The sequence below is a fragment of the Tachysurus fulvidraco genome, chromosome 5 (assembly GCF_022655615.1).
Source record: "Tachysurus fulvidraco isolate hzauxx_2018 chromosome 5, HZAU_PFXX_2.0, whole genome shotgun sequence".
In the NCBI taxonomy this organism is placed as follows: Eukaryota; Metazoa; Chordata; class Actinopteri; order Siluriformes; family Bagridae; genus Tachysurus; species Tachysurus fulvidraco.
Window position 1 is genome coordinate 20,958,720 of NC_062522.1, and position 21,941 is coordinate 20,980,660.

General features: G+C 38.0%; 1 protein-coding gene across 1 annotated transcript in view; it reads left to right on the forward strand.

Moving 5' to 3' along the window:
* Window positions 1–410: 410 nt before the first annotated feature.
* The window catches only part of slc12a5a (solute carrier family 12 member 5a), a 144,600-nt gene continuing 123,069 nt past the window's right edge, over window positions 411–21,941 (forward strand). The window contains exon 1 of the mRNA XM_047814200.1: window positions 411–796. Coding sequence (XP_047670156.1) covers window positions 652–796 — 145 coding nt within the window. The 5' untranslated portion in view covers window positions 411–651. The remainder of the gene's footprint in view (window positions 797–21,941) is intronic.

Here is a 21,941-nt window from a genome sequence, read left to right on the forward strand (position 1 = left end):
ATTCTATGTCTTTGGACTGGGGAAGAAAACTGGAGTACCTGCAGAAAACCACCAAAGCACTGGGAGAGCAGACAGATAAGTTGCTAACCACTAAACCACCATTCACCAGGAAAATATACCTGTATTTTTTTGTACGAGAGGAAACGAATCTCCAGGTTTGAAACTCCTAAACATTTTTTCTCTGTAACTTCTCTTCGAGTGTCCTAATACATACTTGTAACCCTTTTCCACAAATTACTCCAAATTCCACTGTCACAGGTGCTCTTATTATCCCCAATGATACCTTCATGCTCTGACAAGTTCCAGTATATCTGAATTGAGTCTGGGCTGATGATGCACTTGTCAGTATAGTTACTCGTGTCTGTGTTGCACATCTCCAACCGGCGCTAGGACCGTGATACGCAGGCGGTCCAAGACACCGGTTGATGAGCAGCTTGCAACTCATTCAAGATCTCATATAACGAGCAATACCAAGTCTGAGAGACGTAGACGGGGGGGAAAAGAATCGATTCGTTTAGCCCAGAGATTAATCATCTCCCTTTGCATATATAGTAAGTTAGGGGTTTAGGCTGTCGGCCCGCCTCTGTAGGTGGCCGATCGCTCACATCTGCATCCGCGCCGAATTCCAGCACCGAGCATCGTCTCAGCACCATGAGCCAGAGGTTCACAGTGAGCGCTTCATCCAGGAGTGACGGCGAGCTGGGAGAAATCAACCAGCTGTTCGAAGGGGATGAGCCCAATCCGAGCTCCTCGGACAAAGAAGGCGCCTCGGATCTCGTAGAAGACCCTGTAAAAGGTAGGATTGTGGAGTGTTATAACACACCTGTGAGCGCGCACAGCACAGCCGCCTTCATGCACTGTCCGGTTATTAGTGCGTGTGGTACGTGTGCAGAATTTCAAGTGGATGCGAATCCTTGTGATTTGCACATCTACAGGTTGTCCCTTATTAATATCCTTATATGATCATACTGTAAAAGCACCAAACTGAAATAAACGCGTTAGACTTATGCCCCTATTCAATTATGTATATTATTAATAATATTCAAATGTCTGTGAACCCTGATTATTAATACACACATCAAATCTCATTATGAGTACAGTGCATGTATACATGCACACACCTAAGTCTTGATTATCACCTTTGGATACATGATTTCCTAAAATACTCCAATGTGCCAGTAAAAAAATAAAAATAAATAAATAAATAAATAAATAAATAAATAAATATTATTCTAAGTATAATCTAGTTTTACGTAAAGTACTTAAAGCATTGATGGATCATGACCATGTTAAAATAAGCTGACAGTGATAAAGGTTTCAAACCTATTTATGAAGATGTGATACTGTATTTCTGACAGCCTAAGTGACCTTGCCTGGCAGATCTCTGTTTTAAAGTATAACCTGTCATGTCCAGGCAAGTGGAAGGGGATTTTTTTAAATTATTTTGCCATTTATATAGATTGATATCTTATTAGACGGGACTTTCTTCGGTTCCTAACAATTTCACCTGAGGCAGACCGAGCCACAGGAGGTTGTGCAGAAGCTACATTTAAAAGTGAAATGCACAAAAACTGGCATTTTATTGTAGCAAAGGTTTGTCTTCTTGTGGTGCTTTTCAGTGAAGAAAACTGATCAATGATTTCTGTGACAAGAGCCCCCTGAAAAGTGTTACATTTGTAAATGACATTTCACAGGACATCAATTTTATTGACTGGACTTGCAGATGGTGACAGTTTCCTGCTAGAATGTCAGACATTTCTGCATTTTTCACAGAGCTTTATATAGTTTCATTCTGTTCTATAACATCAGCATGCCAGAAGCCTCCTCAGCACATGTGTTAAAAGTACAGCAGGTCTGTATCTCTATAAATGAGGAAGACTTTTTTTTTCTTTACAAGGTGTGCACGTGTAGTCACCTACTATAGATACTGAGTAGCCTTGGTGAAGCACTTGTCTCCAGTTCAATCTCTGACAACGTTTCCATGGCAACAGTTGCCATTTGTTCTGTGTTTGGTGGCATGCTAGGTCTGGTGTAAGGGGATGTTGATAATGAAGCAAAAATGGCTTTGCTCAGAATGATAATCTTCATCAAATAAGTTAAGGATGATTATTATCCAAACATTTATTGTAAAATAAATGGTCACAGTCAACACCCCATTTTCATTCTTTTAGAGGTTCATCATTAAATGCCTGCAATTCTGTGTTTAAGTGTGTGGAAAAGCAAGAGCCGACAGCATGTGTATTTACAGCCTGACTGTCCTATACATAGAGAAGGAGATCTTTTGCAGAAAAGCTCTGATGTGCCTGAGGCAACAGTGCTATTTTTTTTTTACACTACTGCTGATCATGTTTATATCGAGCACAGGAAGTGAGATCACTGTCTGCTCTTTGAAGCCTCACATATAGAGGGAGCTAATGCTGCTTTTTTCACTTTGCTGTATGGCTACATATATGTAATTCAATCTTGGCCTATGTTGGATGGACAGAGTATATAGAAAGTTTTTTCTGATTATTTTGATCAGAATGAGGAAAAAGTGTAATTTCTGTGTCTTTAACTGTGGCTTGAATGTTGGTACCAAATGGGCTGGTTTGAGAATTTCAGAACCTTCCGATCACCATTTTGCCCAAAGTCTTTGACGTACACAGAGAATGGAGCAAAGAACAACAACAACAAAAAAAAAAAACAATGAATGAGTGAAAACGGCCAGGTTGTTTTGAGCTACCAGGAAGGATATAGTAACTCATATCATCACTCTTTACAACTGTGGTGAGCAGAAATGCATCTCAACATAAATATCATATGACATAAAAAAAATATCATACCTTCAGGTGAAGAATCAGTCAAGAGCAAAAATCCGAGGGTGTCATGGGCACAGACTCACCCAAACTAGACAGTTAAGGATTAGAAACAAAACCATCTTTTTCATTTTTTATTTTTATTTTTTTTGTGTCCAGTTTGTGCTGATGATAGCCTCAGAATCTCATCCTTGACTGGACCCTTTTATAATTCACTGGTTATAAAATCAGCACCCTTTCAGTCCATATTTGATGAGTCCAATTAATCTCTTCCTACAATGTCTAACATAATAAGAGACCAAAAGGATTTCTGCACAGTTCCTGAGATGGTCAGTCATTTGCAAAATATTGATCCTGTTGTCTCTATTGATTTGGATGTACATACCAATCAGATTTTGTGCCACTTGCTCAACATATGATTGCTGATGGCTTATTGTTTTTAATAAATATGGTCATCCTTAGAAATCCAATTACAGATTAACACACAGATGGGCAATACAAAAATTTAGCTCAATCTGACCTCCAGTTCCTAGGAAACTTATAACAGCCTTATAGATGTCCTTGACCCACTCTTTTCAGATTTCCCCAGAACTCTGTCCTATATATGCCAATTTTAGTGCAAATTTATGCAGCCAGTCATGACTTACAGTTGTTTGAGTAAACCATAAGTTCCTGTTTGAATTGATTGACACATTGGCAAATGTTGTACTAAAAAAATACTATGACTAACAAAAAAGGATCACTTTGAAAACATAGGTTTAGCATATTTTGCAAATTAGAAACATTTTAATAATGTTTGAATAGAAAGTGGCAATTTAGCAGAGGTTAAAGAATAAGCACTAAGAAAAATTTGTATTTTGATTGGAATACTGGGCTCAACAGATTTATGCTCGTACAATTTAATTTCACAGATTTTTCTGATAGCAGTTGAGTTATTTAGTACAAACATTCATCACCCATCAACACACATCTTAGGCTTTCTTAGAGTCTTAGAGTTTAAGCAAATTTGCACAATAGGTATAGAATTCTTTTATAAACTAGTTAACCAATCATGTATTATACCAAACTCTAAGTGGAACTAAGCCACAGAACCAATTTTATTCCTGGTGCGTCTTGACATATGGGTGTTTAAACCAGGCTCATGTAATCTCCCGCTGTAAGACCTATGCTGTTATCCACCCAATGAGGAAAAAAATACTGCACAAAACTAACAAAAGCAAAAGGATTCCAAATCCTACCAATTACATATAGGGTTTTGAAGCACCTCTTGCTTGGACCCCTAATTGTGTGTGTTATTTTTAGATGCATAATGTGCTGATAATTTGGTTATTGATGCATGGTCACTGTCTGTTCACTCTGGTTAATAATATGAGTGGGCATGCTGGCATAGAGCATTGTTGAGCTTAATGGCAGGCAACAGAAAAATGCAGAAAATATCTAGCATTATTAAGAACAGTGTGGCAGAAGGAGCCAGCAGCAAAAAAAAAGGAAAGAAGAAAAATAAAGAAAAAATTATAAAATATATATAAAGAAGATATACTAAAATGTTTAAAGTATATCATATCAAAAAGAACTGTGCACATTTCTGCAAGGTGTTTCTTTATAAATGTTCTCAGTTTCTGGAGCCCAGAACATAGGCCTGAATTAACCAGGTGAATTTCATAGCTAAGAGAAAGAAACTGTTAAATATATCACCGTATACTGTTCAGTATATCATTAAAGTTGACAAAGAGTATACTGCATATTAGAAATGCATTGCATGTGCATTAGAAGTATATACGTTGGATTTTTGTTAATGTACTAAGAGGTGCTCATGGAGGTTAGGAAAGATTGTTATTAAAAGCTGTGGGGCATAAAGACCTATAATGAAAAAGGCTTAAACAAAAACTGAAGTTGTTTGAGTCGAAATAAGGTAGTCCTATAAAGACACTGTCCCGTCTTGTTTGTTCGTTTTGTGTTTCTGTGTTTACTTTGTATACAAGCTGACCTAAATTTGTTATGTGTAATATAGATAATTTGCACATAGGCTATTAGAAATATATTCAAGGCTATTAGATAGAACGGTAGCACATGCATATGTCTTACGTCTCAGGCTCTTGTGTTATACAAGGCTGTTCTCCAGACACTGACTTAGTCTATGTCTGGCAAACCAACCCTGAGGGGCTGCAGTTTAGTAAGAGTGATTTGTTTCAGGCAAGTGCGCAGCCATTACTTTACTTTCACATGCATAGTAAGGTGTATTTTGTCATTTTTAACTTATGTATTAACAATGAGGTAAGCCAGTTATATTTAAGAAGATCTACTGTTTCATTTAAATAAGATTTGGCTCTATTACATGCAATTATTTGGCTCTATTACATTCAGTGTGTGTGTGTGTGTGTGTGTGTGTGTGTGTGTGTGTGTGTGTGTGTGTGTGTGTGTGTGTGTGTGTGTGTGTGTGTGTGTGTGTGTGTGTGTGTGTGTTTCATGCAAGACCAAAAAGGAAATTGAAAGGAATGGAAAAAATACAGAACGTTATTGAAAGGAATATAAATGAACAGAAACCAGGATGTCTGCACTTGTGCTGCACCCATGTAAAGTCTGCTATGTAGTTTTTAATAAAGCTTGTTGTTACAGAGCAGACCAGATTACATTAAAGTAGATTTTCTGAACATAGATGTCTAAATTCCACCTTTTTCCAATATCCTTCTTGAAAATTCTGCTTAAATTCATCTTTGAAAATGTCTTAGTGATCATCCATTTTTTATAACTGGTTCTAACTAGTTATAAGTTGATATAAATAATTGAAATGCTCTTTGGAGCAGTGTTGTGTAACATAGTGGCTGTTACTGACATTCTCTTATAACCAGGTCATTTTTTGTATGAGCTTCTTTTAGGTGTGGTTCTATGACTGAGTGGAAGATCACCAGGTCAATTTAGTATGAAACTTATCGAGTTTTCCTATTTGTCCATTTCACTAGTGAGTACTAATACCAATGTCATTAACTTGTAAGCAAATCCTTACAACCATCTCGGTCATACAACCACCCATACATACGCAACCATTACATTTACAGCTTTTGGCACATGCCCTTATCCAGAGCAATGTACAAAAGTGATTTGAAGTGTCTAATAATGAATACATTAACACTGGCTCACTAGGTTATGGACTTAGGATACCATCGACCTAAAACACTGTTTGGGTTTTTTTTTTAATATACACATAAAACAAACAGGGAAAATAAGTGCTAATATAAGTGTTTCAGGAGGAGGCAGGTCTTCACCCGTTATTTGAAGACGACAGTGACTCAGCTGTTCAGACATCTATGGGAAGGAGTCTTGCTGTATACCTACCTCTTGCCCTGACAGATGGTGGGACCCGTCGAGCAGTGCTGGTGGATTGGAGGGACCACCAGGGCAGTGTCCTTCAGAAATTGTGGAGCCTGTGCTTTAAATCTTCAGAAGGGTTTGTCACAAGTTCCTCTGGTGTTGTCAGCCAATCACAAACAGCAGTCATTATTGGGGAAGATTATCTCACTCAAAGTGTTAATACTGCTTCTGTTTGATGAGGAGAATCACATAGGGGTTAATACCTAAGGATATTGAGGATAAGAATCACTCAGTCTTACTATTAATTTCTATTAAGGATCACTCAAACTTATCATAATTATTTCCCCAGCAAGCCATCTGTTGCTACAGCGCCCCTCTATGCATGGAGAACAACTTAGGACACACCTTGAAACAGAATACTGTTCCAGTGCCTCAAAGTGAATACGCATAAAATCGTCACCAATGATGTTTTTTGATATTGTTTTGGATCATTCAGCATGTAGATAGTGATATCAGAAAGGCCTGACGACTAGTTTAAATCTAATTTCAGACTCACAACCTGTGCACCCTTTGGAGGTTTCAAATCCTCCTCCTCCTCCAGCTGCTCCCTGTTCGCGGTTAGTGCCCTGCCAGGGAATCGAACCTGGGCCACGGCAATGAGAAGGATCCTGCCGTTCAGGTGTCAAATAGATCTCATTATTTACAGATTTTGAGATTCCACATGTAAGACCAGGAGAGCAATACCTCATCCAACTGCTGCCATAACTGCTGCCATAACATAAGTATATATATATACATAAGTATACATATAACAATCTTTTTTGCACAATGTTTTCTGTAATACTGTATATGTAATATACAGTATGCAGACTAGTTGGTGCTATTTTGTGTATTTTGTCCTGTAGTATTTTGTGTTGTCTATTTACAGGGCTTTTCCAGTCCAGTTAATATTTTTAGTAGATGCTTTCCATTCAAGTGAATATTTAAAGTAGATTTGTTTTCAAGTATCTGGCAGACTCTAAAACTGTAAATCATAGCCTGTTGACAGTGAACTGCACTCAGTGGTATGTTGTAATCAAGTGCTAATCATAGCACTAACCAAGGTAAAGGGGAGAACCATTACAATGTCTGCCATGTGATTCCAGCACCGACAGCATTGTCTCCCATCAGTTGCAGTAAATCATGTCAGTCACCTGTTACAGTGTTTACAACTCCACTTTGCTGGAATACTCTGCCAATATCTGCAAATCTGTTGTCTCATCGTTTTGCTCTTTCAGACATAAGGAGGTGATCATTTAATACTTTCTGGGCTCTAAAAACTGGAATGGCGGACTGAACTCAAATTCTGCTGAGGCAGCTTTTACGTCAGCCTCTAGGACGTTCGTGTTAGTGCTCCATCTCCAATATCGGGGTACTTGTGCTCTCTGTTACTTATAATCACATCAGTGTCTGTTTCTTCATGCAAGGCATCTGTTCTTGGCTCGCTCTTGCTCTCTACCTCAATACACATTTGGATTTAAGTAAATAGCCCTGTTCCCACTGGCACAGCTCTTCTAATCTGTGCACCAATGCAGTTTTATTTGTGACTTACCAGTGTGAAGGAGCTCTGCAACTGTATCTGCTGTTTGCTTCACTCTGTAACCTCAGCGACTCACCTAATTTAGTCTCACTTGTAAGTTGCTTTAGATAAATGCATCAGCCAAATCAAATTAAATGAAAGTGCAAAATATTGTAAATGTACAGTAATAGTTTACATGTCCTGTTTGGAAAAAAGTCAATTCTTTATTGGCCAAAGCAGTCAGATGTAAGAAGATACTACCACATGAGCTCTCTCTCTCTATAAGCCTATAGATTTCAATAAGAAGAATAACATGTCCAAAGCATTAGAGCGCTATAGTCAGCATCTTCCTCACATCCTCAGCAAGACAAAAAGAGGAAAGAAGATTATAGTATTCAGTAAGAAAACAAGAAAATGGGAAAAACTCCACTAGCTCCAGAAGAAACCATCCTGCTAGTCTGGAACAATAGGAGGTAAAAAACAAAATGTTCCAGTACAATCCTCAAACTTCAGATTCTAATGATAGTTTGTTTCAAAATGGTATTTTAATCAAATTACCTATCTAAAACATACTTGAATCTGATGTGTAATGTTTATTGGTATCATCTGCTGATGCGTTTTTTTTTCTTTGGGTTGTAGCAGTTCGTTCCTACCAGCACTACGCTTGGTGTTTTCACCTCATTTTCTCAATCAACCACAACACCACCTTACATTTTCCAAAAATGGCTGCGAGGTCAGCATGCGCTGCCAGAACTACACTGTTGTTATAGTTAATGTTTTGTGTTTTGTGAAAGCTGCATTATTATTATCATTGGCTGCTCTGCCTGCACTCTGTTCCAGGTCAATTGTTGCCTGAATACAACTGAATCTATTACTCTATTGGACATGCTAATTATTTGTCACACACAATGAATTGTTGACTAGCCATTGCTTTCGCACAATGGCTGTACACAGGCTGTTTTCTGGCTGTGGTGTGGGTTTAATAGCATGTTTAGAATTAACATGCTGGTGGAGCTGGATTATGGCATACGGGTTGGCAGGTAATTGAGATGTGAGGCTGACAAGCAATTGGTACTTCATAGGCCCATTTGAGATGAGTGATAATGTGTTAAAAGCATTGCTGTATTGGATTGAGGAAGAGAATAATCTTTCTTTGTCTAAACCTCTTTATCTTGCTCTTTATCTGACAGTTTCTTTTAATTACTAAGAGGCAGTAATTGGAATTTTTTAACAGCAGATTTTCAAGCCACACAATGGCTGTTGATTTCATTTCATATGTAAATTATCATCTGTTGAGATAAACATGAATCTGTGGTTCTGATTTGCTGTTTTATTGATAATTATGTATTGCAGTTCGGTTTAAAACCTTAAGGCATAAAAATATAGTACTTCAGTACTAATTAATACACATCCATGTATCAATGTGAAAACTTCACCTGGTTTATTAATCCAACATATTTAATAGTTGAAGTCATTTCTTTTTGTTTTAAAAAGGATAAAAAAAAATATTTGACAGGTGATCAGAAAGGATTTTTAACTGCTGTCTTTGCATCATTACATGCAAATAGCTTGTAATTACTATTTTCTTGCTTCTTCTAATTGCAAGTAAGCATATACTGTTTGTATGAACTTTGCCCTGGGACATTAAAAGCATACACTAATTACATTTCTATGAAAGGTATGACATTTAATACCCGCTGTTGTGTAAATATAAATTACAGGGCTGGCATCTTGATTCATTTGTCAATTCTGATTGATTTAAGAATCAATCCCAAAGAATGACTTGTTCCTTCGCAATTCCCAATCATTTACTGCGTGCAATAGCCCAAACATCATACCACAATAATACTCTTCTAATACTACTCTAATAATCATACTCTTCTCTCATTTAACCATCTCTTCTTTTGAATTCCATGCCATTTCAGTTACCTCTCCTATCAACCTTGTTATCATTGTTGTCTACCGCCCTCCTGGTACCCTAGGAGACTTCCTGGAAGAAATGGACTCACTGCTTAGTGCTTTCCCTTCCGATAGCTCCCCCCTGACAGTGCTTGGTGACTTCAACCTCCCCTCTGACAAGCTACATTCTTCTTCCCTCCTGTCTCTTCTCGACTCTTTCTCCCTCACACTAAACAGCTACATCCCCACACACAAAGGAGGCAATGTCATGGACCTGCTTTTCACCCGTCCTTCTCCAGCTACAGACGTGACTGCTACCCCACTACACATCTCTGATCATCACCTGGTATCCTTCATCATCACTCTACCTATCCTACCTAAAACTACCTCTCACCCCCTCGCTCTTACTCGCCACAACCTTCACTCTGTCTCCCCTTCATCTGTAGCTTCTGGCACTCTTTCTTCCCTTCCTGATACTGAATCTTTTTCCTCACTACCCTTGGACTCAGCCACAGATACTTTCCTCTCATATCTTTCCTCAACTATGGAATTCCTCTGCCCTATGTTCACTAAACCCAAGAAAACTTCTTGTTCTGCTCCTTGGCTTTCAGATGTGCTGCACAACAATCGAAGAGAGCTAAGATCATCAGAGAAAAGTGGAAGAAATCACAACTTGATGCAGATCTTGATTTTTACAGAACACTTCTTGTCAAGTTCTCCTCAGATGTGACTTCTGCCAAGACTTCCTTCTACAAGGAAAAGCTTGAAGCTTCCTCACATGACCCTCGGAAATTCCACAACATCATCTCTTCTCTGCTCAACCCCGGCTCCACCTTCTTCATCCTCCCTGACTGCAGAAAACTTTGCTTCTTTCTACCAGGAGAAGATTGAGGAAATCTGCCGGACCTTCACTTCAGCCCCGACTGCACTTACATCTCAGAGTATGCATTCCCCTACACCTTCGTGGTCACATTTCTCAACTGTGGCAGCAGAAGAGATTTTACAACTCATCCAGTCCTGCAATCCTACCACCTGCCCATTGGATCCACTCCCTACCACTATGCTCCAGACCATCTCAAAAGAGATGCCCTTCATTTCCACTATCGTCAATAGATCCATAGCATCTGGTCAGGTACCAACTACTTTCAAGAAAGCAAGGGTTATTCCCATCCTAAAGAAACCTGCTCTGGATCCATCAGACATCAGTAACTACAGACCGGTATCACTTCTCTCATTTCTTTCAAAAATTCTTGAACGCATTGTCTATAATCAACTGTCTGTCTATCTCTCACAGAACAACCTCCAAGATCCCAACCAGTCTGGCTTTAAAGCAGCTCACTCTACAGAGACAGCCCTTTTGGATGTCTCTGAGAAGCTACATATTGCTAGATCAGCCAAACTGTCATCTGTCCTTATCCTCCTTGACCTTTCAGCAGCGTTTGATACGGTCAACCACAAGACTCTCTTATCCACCCTCAAGAGTCTTGGGATTTGTGGATCAGCTTGGGAATGGTTTGCCTCCTACCTGGAAGGACGCTCATATCAGGTAACATGGAGGGGAGTGACATCTGCTCCACGCAGACTCTCCACTGGCATCCCACAGGGCTCAGTAATTGGTCCTCTTCTTTTATCCCTGTATACTCACTCTCTTGGGGAAGTTATTTCATCACATGGGTTCTCTTACCACTGCTATGCTGATGATACACAACTTATCTTCTCTTTCCCACCCTCAGATGACACAGCTTCTGACCGGATCTCAGCATGTCTGGCAGAAATTTCATCATGGATGACTGCTCATCAGTTAAAGCTCAATCCTAGCAAAACTGAACTGCTGTTCATGCCAGGTGATTCATCCCCAGGTCATGATCTTGCTATATCCTTGCACAACGATCTGATCTCCCCTTCAGCCACAGCTCGCAACCTTGGGGTAACCATGGACAATCAACTGTCCTTTTCCTCTCATGTTGCTAATGTGACTCGCTCATGTCGGTTTCTTCTCTACAACATTAGAAGGATGCTGCTCAGGTACTTGTTCGGTCTCTTGTCATTTCTAGACTGGATTACTGCAATGCACTGCTGGCAGGTCTACCTATGAACGCAATCCGTCCTCTGCAAATGATCCAAAATGCAGCTGACCGGCTTGTTTTCAACCTGCCAAAGTTCTCGCATACCACCCCCCTGCTGCGATCCCTCCACTGGCTTCCGGTAGCTGCACGCATCAGATTCAAAACACTGATGCTGGCCTACAAAGCCAAAAATGGACCAGCTCCCTCTTACCTCAAAGCCCTCATCATTCCTCGCACTGCACCCCGCAACCTCCGATCTACCAGCACTGCTCGACTGGTTCCACCATCTCTCAGGGTAAGAGGCAAGTATACTACAAGACTCTTCTCTGTTCTGGCACCAAGGTGGTGGAATGAATTTCCCCTAGAGGTCTGGACAGCTGAGTCACTGGCTATTTTCAAGCGGCCGTTGAAGACCCACTTATTCAGGAAACATTTCAACTAGCACTTCTTTCCTTATCCTTTGCATTAAAAAAAAAACACCTTTGACACTTTTTCATTGTAACTTTGAACAAATGTTTTAAACTCATGGTATCTTAAGTATGTAACCTAGTGAACCAGCATTAATGTATTCAATGTTAGAGATTTAAGCACTTATGTACGTCGCTCTGGATAAGGGCGTCTGCCAAATACTGTAAATGTAAATGTTAATGTGCCTGCAGCCTGATTAAATAGTGTTCTCCAGCTGCTACAAAGCCTTGTACCATGTATATTTGCATATGCCACAATATTTTGATTGTGCTGTGATCTTATTGCTGTATGGCAGAAAACTTGTGTATGGCATGTATTAGATAATTATAGTAGCTGCCTGTATATGTGAGCTATGGATTATCAGTGACACCCTCACTATGAATGGATGTGAACCTATGTAAACGTAAATGACTGAAAATGTGATTACCACTGTCTGTTATGTTATCGGAAATTTTTGAACATAAGGAATAAAACACTATGGTGTGCTTTTATTGGAAAGAAATAAACAACAGTGCAGTGATGCAGTGCAAGAGGAAGTTTTAATGTGCCGAAGCTGATTATTTTTTCATTTATAATTGCAGGGTGTTTTATTTCTCCTTTTGCCACAGCAATTTGCCATTGATTTTTAAAGCCATTATAGAATGTAGAGCTTATACTTTATTTATTTTCCATTCATATTTCATTAAAAAAATTAAGACCGTCCACAAAACTGCCTAGTTCCTGTTACTGTTTTCATTATAGCATCGTCAAACCTGTAATTTTCATTTCCTTTTCAAGTTCACAGATTTGGTTCTTATTTACTCACCTTTACTCACTGTTTTTAGCTGAACAGTGCAGTTTGTTATGTCATAATATCTTAGATATTTCTTTACACAATTATAGCTTCCCTCTGAATCCCTTCTGGTCAGTGATAAACAAAATTCATGTTATTCCATTAATGAATAATCATTTTATTTATTTAACTTCAGAAATAAGTATTTATAAAATGGAAAAAGTGCTGTATAATGTAGTGCTAACAGCATTCATTTTGAATATTCAATAACCTATTATTACTTATTGTTTATTACTTTATGATTCAATTCAATTCAATTCAAGTTTATTTGTATAGTGCTTTTTACAATAGACATTGTCTCAAAGCAGCTTTACAGAACATAAACATAGAGCAGAAGGTAAACATAATTAATGATAAAGGAAATAACGAATAATAAAAGTAAAAGAATTGACAGAATAAAAAATTCTAGATTATTAGATTAGATATAAATAATTTATAAAGAATTTATTTGTTGTTTGTTTGTTTAACCAGCTATAACTAGCCAAGGTATTGTTTTGCTAGGGAGACTCACAGTGCTACACATGATATTGGAATTAAAGTGAATATGTTGGTATTATAACAGTAAGATATTTCATGATGGTTAACCTTAGAAATGTGAGTAAACACAACCTGAAGAGCTCACAAGTAATCAAGCCAACTGATTCAAGTTAAGATTAGATTTAAGTTTTCTTTTTTGAAAATATATAAACTTGTCATGACAAATGGAGTTAAAGAGAAGTAACAAGATCACATAATAGGGCTATCAATTGTTTTCCATTTTATCAGATCCACTGGTGAACTGATCCATTCCCATGGATTATTAGGGATATATTAAATGGAATTTTAGAGATGGATCACATTGTATAAGTTTGACCTTGACATTTTCTCACATTTGCTTTGCAATAATTTCATTAAACAAATACATCTGCAGTGAAAATTAAGTAATGAATGTAATCAGTGTGCTAGATCATGTTTGTAACTGTCACAATTAGAAAGTGAAGGGGGATGCAAGGGCAGACAATTTTATCAGTATATAAGTTAAAAATAATATATAACGTGCAACATAAACACAAACAACCAAAACTGAAAAAAACAAAAAACAAAAATCAAACTATTAATACAGGGATTAAATGGCTATAGGCAAGGCTGTACACACAACACACACACACACACACACACACACACACACACACACACACACACACACACACACACACACACACACACACACACACAAAACACACAGCAATGACAAACACAGGACTTTCTTTAGGAGTTATTCAGTTATACATGCGTTACAGGTACAGGTGTTATACAGGCATTATACAGGAGTTAGTGGTTAGTGAACATTAGGGACATTTGACATGCTGGGGCTGATGGGGTAATGTAGTTCAGGATCTGTTCTGGCATAATTATGACAGTACTGTGCTGAGAGCTGAAGCATAATGAAGCAGATTCTTTGCTTAATTAGAAAATTACCAACCCAGAAGAACAGAATTCTTTTCCACAGAAACCTTTGCTCGCCTCTCTAAAAGCTCCTTGCACCACTTCCTGTTTTCATACATTACAGACAGAGGCAGAATATAAACAGATATTTTTTTTCCAGTATATGTTTCTCCCATTTATTTGCTGCTGTTGCCAGTCCTGGTTCGTGTAAAACCATCATTCAGCAGCAGGGTGACTGCCTCAGGCTATAAATGATATACTGTTCTGCATTCATTTACTGTATTTTATAAATGAGGAAGCTAAGCTAAATGTAAAAGCAATACGCTATACGCAGTGATGTTAATGTACCACCTGGGAGCACACCAACAATTAAAATGTCAGAATGGCACTTTAACAATGCATTGCAAGAAAACCTCCTTGTCACTTATACTGCTCTGTTTTCACTAGACTATAAATCTTAACTCAAAGCCAGACACGTCAATGTTATGTCAGCAATCAATTCAATTAGATTCATGCCATTCATTTCAAGTCCCATAAAATGATCTATATAAGGTTTTAAAATTCAACATTAAAAAAGAGCATCTCAGTTTTGTCTTATACATCTATATTAGATGTCTTTCAATATACAAAAGATACTATAATTGGCTTCAAGGTTAGGTGAGTTTTGAACTGCAGCTTGATCACTGTTTAAAGCACAATTTTATCTTTTTTTTAAACAGCAGGGGGCAGTTGTGTTCTGCTGAACTAATCAGTGTGTCAGTAGGGGAAAAAACACTAAAGAACATCTCTTGTCTTTCTTTCTCTGCATCTATGCATGATAGCAGGGGTTTGGTAAAGTGAGGAGGAAGGAATACCATCAGCATCAAGTATAAAGCCTTCACAAGTACCTGTTACGCAATGCAGTGTCTTTATAAAAAAGAAAAAAAAGAAGAAAGAGGTGAGGAAAAGCACTATCATACAAATCAAGGAGAGAATTTCCACATTTCTGACAAATGTATTTCAATTCAATTCAGTTCAAATTTATTTGTATAGCGCTTTTCACAACTGACATCGTCTCAAAGCAGCTTTACAGAACATAACCATAGAACAAAAGGTTAATATAAAGAATAATATAAAGATTAATAGAATACAAAATTCAAGATTATTATTAGATATATTTAGTTCACAATGTGTATGTATTTATCCCCAATGTTCAAGTCTGAGGTGACTCAGGCAGCAGAGGCAAGGAAAAACTCCCTTTGATGGTAAAGGAAGAAACCTTCAGAGGAACCAAACTCAATAGGGAACCCATCCTCATTTGGGTGACACTGGAGGGTGTGATTATAAATATACAGTCAAACAAAGGTTGTATTGATGCAAGAGATCACATGGAGTTCACATCTCTGCTTTAGTATCGCAGTCTAACTGGAGTTGGTAGATCTCTAGATGCCTCAGGATTCTCAGAGTCGGCCTCATCTCAGTGGAAGTCCAAAATCTTCATCGCACAGAAGATGATCAGACGATCTGAGTTGGTACAATTTCTGGATGCCTCGGGATGGGTAGAAAGAGAGAAGCAGTGGAGAGGGATCAACATATCTGCTAACAAGTCTGATGTAATAGTGCACAACATTATGGGATGTATTATGTGTATGCCTGACTAAAGAGATTTTTTAATCTACATTTAAACTGGAAACGTGTGTTTGAGCCCCGAACACTATCAGGAAGACTATGCTCTACCACCTTTATTATTTCACATGCTGTAATAGCCACACTGAACACAACACTCCAAATAATCCACTGGACATTACTCTAATTTTTTCTACTTAATTATAAAGAATCTAGACCAGCTTTTCCTCCAGCTGTATTAAACCCCAGTCTAACTGTTATACCAAAAAATTCAAAGTTTAGCTTTGTGCTGTCTTTAAGAATTCTGCACTTCGTCCTCTATCAGTAGGTGCTTATGAGTATAGATGTTGCTTTTGGTTTCATCATCATTTTCAAGCCATTTCATCTTTACGGAGATCCCAAGTGTATTACATTACGTTCTTCTGAATAGAATCTGCTTTATTGAAAAACTGAACTCAGATAATGCTTCTGTTAGTCTGGCAATTTTAAGTGTACATTAAATTGGTTTTCGTTCTAAAACATATATTTTTCGTGATTGTTGCATTACTCTTTCACTCTATTGCGCTTCTTCATCAGATCGCTGTCTGCTCTTCCGTTCCACAGTGAAATGCAGCTGGATCCAGATGGTGTTGTGTAATCTACAGCAGGTGGATCAGAGCAAGAAAAACTGCTCTGGGGTCAGATTTAATAATTGGATAACGCAGGTCACAGTGTCAGTGTATGGTGGAAACAATGACTTTCAGATATGGCAGTGCTTTTAATCTCCTAGTCCGGCACAGATAAGCGTTCACCTCTGGATTATAGCTTGCTAGGTTTAAAGATGTAGAAAATCTTGTCCATGCATTTATTACATTCTGTCTTGGCTATTGAAATGCCCTTTTCATTAGTTTACCATTTAAAGACCATATGCAGATTATTACACATTCAAAACTCACATTACACCTTACATTACATCTTGTCAGCATTTAAGATCTAACTCTAACAGCTGAAATTCCTTTATCAGTCCTCATTTGTTTGTCTTGTTCTCATCTCTGGTTTTCGGTTTTGTCCTTGTCTGCCTTTATTGATCTTTTTTTGTTTCTGTTCAGCGCCTATGTTGCTTGTATACTGTAGGTTATTAGTCTTCTTCCCTATCTCTATTTTTTATTTTTTTTTTTAATGTAATAATGTCCTTGAGCTATAAAATGTCACTAAATAAATAACATGCATTATTATTATTATTATTATTATTATTATTATTATTATTATTAATGCTTAGATAAAATGAGGGTTGGAGAAGAGATACATTTTCACTCATCAAATAAATCATAAAAATAAACTAAATTCCAGCGGCTTAACATTGCAGACTTTACGATTAAACGATGATGTCGAGGAGACCTGGAAGTGGAATACTGCTGATTGCTTTTTTGTAACTCAAGCCTTTCAAGCACATGCATTAAAAATGACCACAATACCAGCATCAAACATGACCCTGTTATGTCAGTGTGCTGCTGGTTCAGATAGATCTTTTTTTTTTTTTTTTACTATTACTCACTCACCTTCTTGACCTTTCTCTTTTTCCCCCATTCACTGTCTATCCTTGCCTCATTGCTTGTATCCTCAGGCTTTTAGTGAAAATGGAAAAGTGCTGAAGCGAATGTAAGGGTAAAGTAAGCAGTGAGTATGGAAAGAAAAAGTTCTCTGCTGGATGCATGAAATAATCCAAGGTCCATTCTATAATAAAATATAACAATATGGAGTATCTGAATACAGTGAATGGATCTGTATACAGAGCGATGATGTGGTATGTGGTGAATGCAATGAATATGAATCTAAAGTTGTGTTAATTAATAAAAACATTTCCCCACATCATTACACCAACAGCAGCACAATAACATCTGTGTGTCACAGCAAGAATGGAGTTTCATCAGACTTTTTTTTTTAATCTCAACCTACACCCTTTTTTTGAGTTGCTGTAACTTAATTGTAATAATAAAAGGATGAAAATTTCAAGCTGCTGGGAAGGATATAGTAACTCATATAATAACTCTTTACATCTGTGGTGAGCAGAAAAGAATCTCAGCATGCACAAAACATTGAACCTTGAGGTGAAGGTGCTACAGCAGCAGAAGACAAGACTCTGAGGCTATCATGGGCACAGATTCTCTTCTGTGTGTAAACTCTTGAGACCGTTGTATGTAAAAATCCCTGGAGATCAGCCTCTGAAATACTGCTTCTGAAAAAAACATCAGGCAAGAACAACCAGGCCACAAAGAGATTCTTCATTCTGGTGCTTGTTGTAAACATTCACAACTGAAGCTCTTGACCTGTATCTGCATGATTTAAAGCACTGTGTTGCTGCCACATGATTAGCTGATTGCTAACTGCAAAAATAAACAGGTGATCAGGTTTTTTTCTATTAAAGCGGTATGTATCTATCATTATCTCTATATCTAGATACATTGCCTTGGCCCAAAGCACATTTTTTATATTTTGTCATTACCATCAATGGAGGTGATGAATTCATCTCCAGCAGTCCAGAAGCTGAACTGTGTCAAACAGGTGACTGCAGGTCTTAGTGCCTACATGACCAACTGTCAGATTGCACACAAAATGGAAGTAATTAGAGACTCTGATCTTATCAGTCATGACAATGTGGCAGATTAAATCCTCTGGAGCGTCGTTAATTATCACTTTGTTATGGTCTGGCATTTTAGTCGTACAAATTAAAGCTTGGAAGAAGAGGTAGTAAGAAAGTGATGACGGAGACACATGGGCTTGAGTGTAAGGATTAGCATGCAAGACGTGAAAAATTTGCACATAGAAAAGTCTAGGAGGAAAAAAAGCAAAAAATATACTGTAATCTTTCTTATACTGTTTCTTACAAGCTTCTGCACAAATGCTTGACTTCCCAGGGTCGATATAAGTCATAATTACGGCTTCGAGCACAACAAAAGATGACTTACTATGACAAAGTGGTGCAGTTACTCCATCAGCACTAAAACATTTTTTGCCCTTCTCTTTTTTTCACTTTTAACTGTTTTTGGCTGAACAACACATTACCCTACCCCCTGGAGATGTGTTCCTCTGTGTGTGTGGAGTGCATTAATCCATCTGAACAGGTTAGCTGTGAGCTCCCACTACTGTCTTTTCTTATCTATCATATACCCGGCTTAAAGGTCACATCTGTCAGCTCAAGGTCTCTTTTATCCACATTTAATGCACACAGAGAACAGTACAATCCCTCCCTTGTTCCCATTTAAAATTACAAATTACCATTTCATTGGAGTTTCCTTAAGAACAAATTTAGCAAATGCACTGTTTATTTAGGCTCTGTTCTTAAGAGTGTAGCTATCAACTACTGCAATCAAGAGCACTTGTGCTGTGCTGGGTTTTCAGTACGCGTGCCTTGTCTCAGAGACAAGCTGACACAGTTGGCTTTCAGCTCGGTTACAGAAGGCTGCTGTCTTTGATGGATCTTTCTTGCATGTTCCGCTTCCAGTAGATCCATAACTAAAGTGTCAAAGCCACATTCACACATATGGACGAAAGTCTGCACAGCAGATGAACCCAATGCATCGTCAGCCAGAGGAAGTTCCTTTCTCTAATATGATAATATGGTGTTGGCGCCGTGATATGATAATTTTGCGTTGCGTAGTTCTATTGTCTCTTGCCTCTATTTAAGGAGTCACATGGTAAATGTTAGGACTGCTTATAGTTAATTACATTTAGGAATAATAGAGATTGTCCAGTGTGTTTGTAATGTAAATCCAATGCATCCTTGTAATTTATTGGTACTTTTTTGCATTGTAGTAATAATAGTAAGTAGATGGTTTACTCCTGTAATGGAGGGAACTGAAATATGTGTTTGCTTGAAATCCAAAAAGAAAGCAAAATAGCATGCTGTTTACTTGGTTGTTTTGCGGAGGAAATGATCGTCTCTTAACTGAAAGACTACGAGCGTGAAATGTGCAAATGTAAATGATTGGGACATGATTGTTTTGGGGCTTAAGCCCTCCCACACCTGTCAGCCCACAGATGGAGTAGAGATAGATTGTATCCCCTGCTCTTCCTCATGGTGCAGACTTAATTTCATTGTTAGTCTCTCTCTCTCTCTCTCTCTCTCTCTCTCTCTCTCTCTCTCTCTCTCTCTCTCTCTCTCTCTCTCTCATGGATTTGTTCCTTCATAATATTGCAGACACAATGGCTTTGGTATGGCATATCTCTCTGCTTCTCTTCCACTGATTCTCTGCCTCTGCGCAGGTTAACTGTGGAGCTATGAGAATGAACCTGCATCACCATTGAATTTACATAACAAAAAGCATTCACATAGTCCTGAAGGTGGAAAAAAGGGAAAGACTCTGATATTTTCATTCTGATCCTTATTTGCATACGAGCCACATCAATATCAAGAAGAACAGATTTTGTTCTGCAACTGACATGTCTGCCTTCTCTTCATAATCAAATCTGTCACAGACTCATAAGAAACTTTAAAGATCTCACATTATGTATTTTTAGCAGGTGGCATGATGAAACATTGGGTAGATTTGGCGTCTCACAGATCCACCGACCACAGTTAGATCCTGAGCTCAGGTTAAGGTCTGTCTCGATTTATGAATCTATGTGCTTGGTGTATTACATACTAGTACCACATTCAGGATGTATTCTTTCCTCACACTCAGTGTCCCAGATGGTTTGTTTAGTCTGAAATGTAACACAGATCACACCAAAAATTGGTAATGTAAAAGCTGGTAAAGTGATTCCTGTTAATGTAAACACAACTCATAGTTTTGTACAGGAAATAACCGGTGCATGTATTTTTAGCCAAAAATGATATAATTACTTTGTACAACACACATGTACACAGTAGAAGTGAGTTGCCTTGCTGTGCATGATGCCCCCAAAATAATAATAATAATATTAATTATATATATATATATATATATATATATATATATATATATATGGCCCAAATCTGACTGTGACTGTTCCTGGCTGGTTACTTGATCAATCACAGTCAGATTTGGGCCACAGCAAACATGTTCAGTATGAAAAGCTCCTATTTCCGGTTTTGCGGATGTGTTAGATACAAATGGACCTTGTTCCTGTTTCATTATTTTGAAAAATGTCATTATTTGTCATATAATATGTTCTTAATACAGGGAAGCACTCTAAGTGCAACACTAATCTGTCTGTCAAGGAATAAAATGATCCTAGTGTGTAATTTATTGTGACTTTGTTAGGACTCAGCCCGGACTTTGGCCATGTGCGTTATGTTTATGTTCCTCGTCAGGTGTCTGCCCCACCTTTGTCCGCTCTTCTCGTCTCCACACACCTGTTTCCCATTGTGATTACCTTGTCTCTTTAACTGTGTCGTGTTGCTTTGTGCAGCAAAGGATTTTGTCCTGTCTCTAGTCTGTTGAATTTTTCACGTGTGTTTTTTATTCACCGCATGGAGAACAGAAAGTAACCAGGAAGTAACATAACAGCAGCGTTACACTAAATGGCATAGTAGAACAGTGACACCTATTGGTAAATTACTATATTACAACACTCCCACTTAATTTACAATAGAATTGTCATGTTATAGTAAAGAACATATTACCTTTGACAAAAGCAAAACAAAGGAAAATATTTAATATCTTTTTCTTTGTCCCTTTATTGTCATGTTAACACTAAACATAGTCTAGCCTCTTTATAGTTAGACTAAATAGAATTAAATGAAACAAAGTTCAATCTCAATTCTAAGATACTCAAACCTCTGTTTTACCAATGGCTTGGTCAAGATGTCTGCCTTCATGTTACGTGTAGGACAGTATTGCACTTGTATTTGTCCATTCTGCACACACTCACGATTGTAATGATAGCGAATGTCTATGTGCTTAGTTCTTGAATGATCAACTGGATTCTTTGCAATCGCAATGGCTCCTTGGTTATCCTCCAGGATCACCACTGGCGTAGCATCCATTCCAAGATCACTCAGTAGTCGTCTAAGCCAGACACAT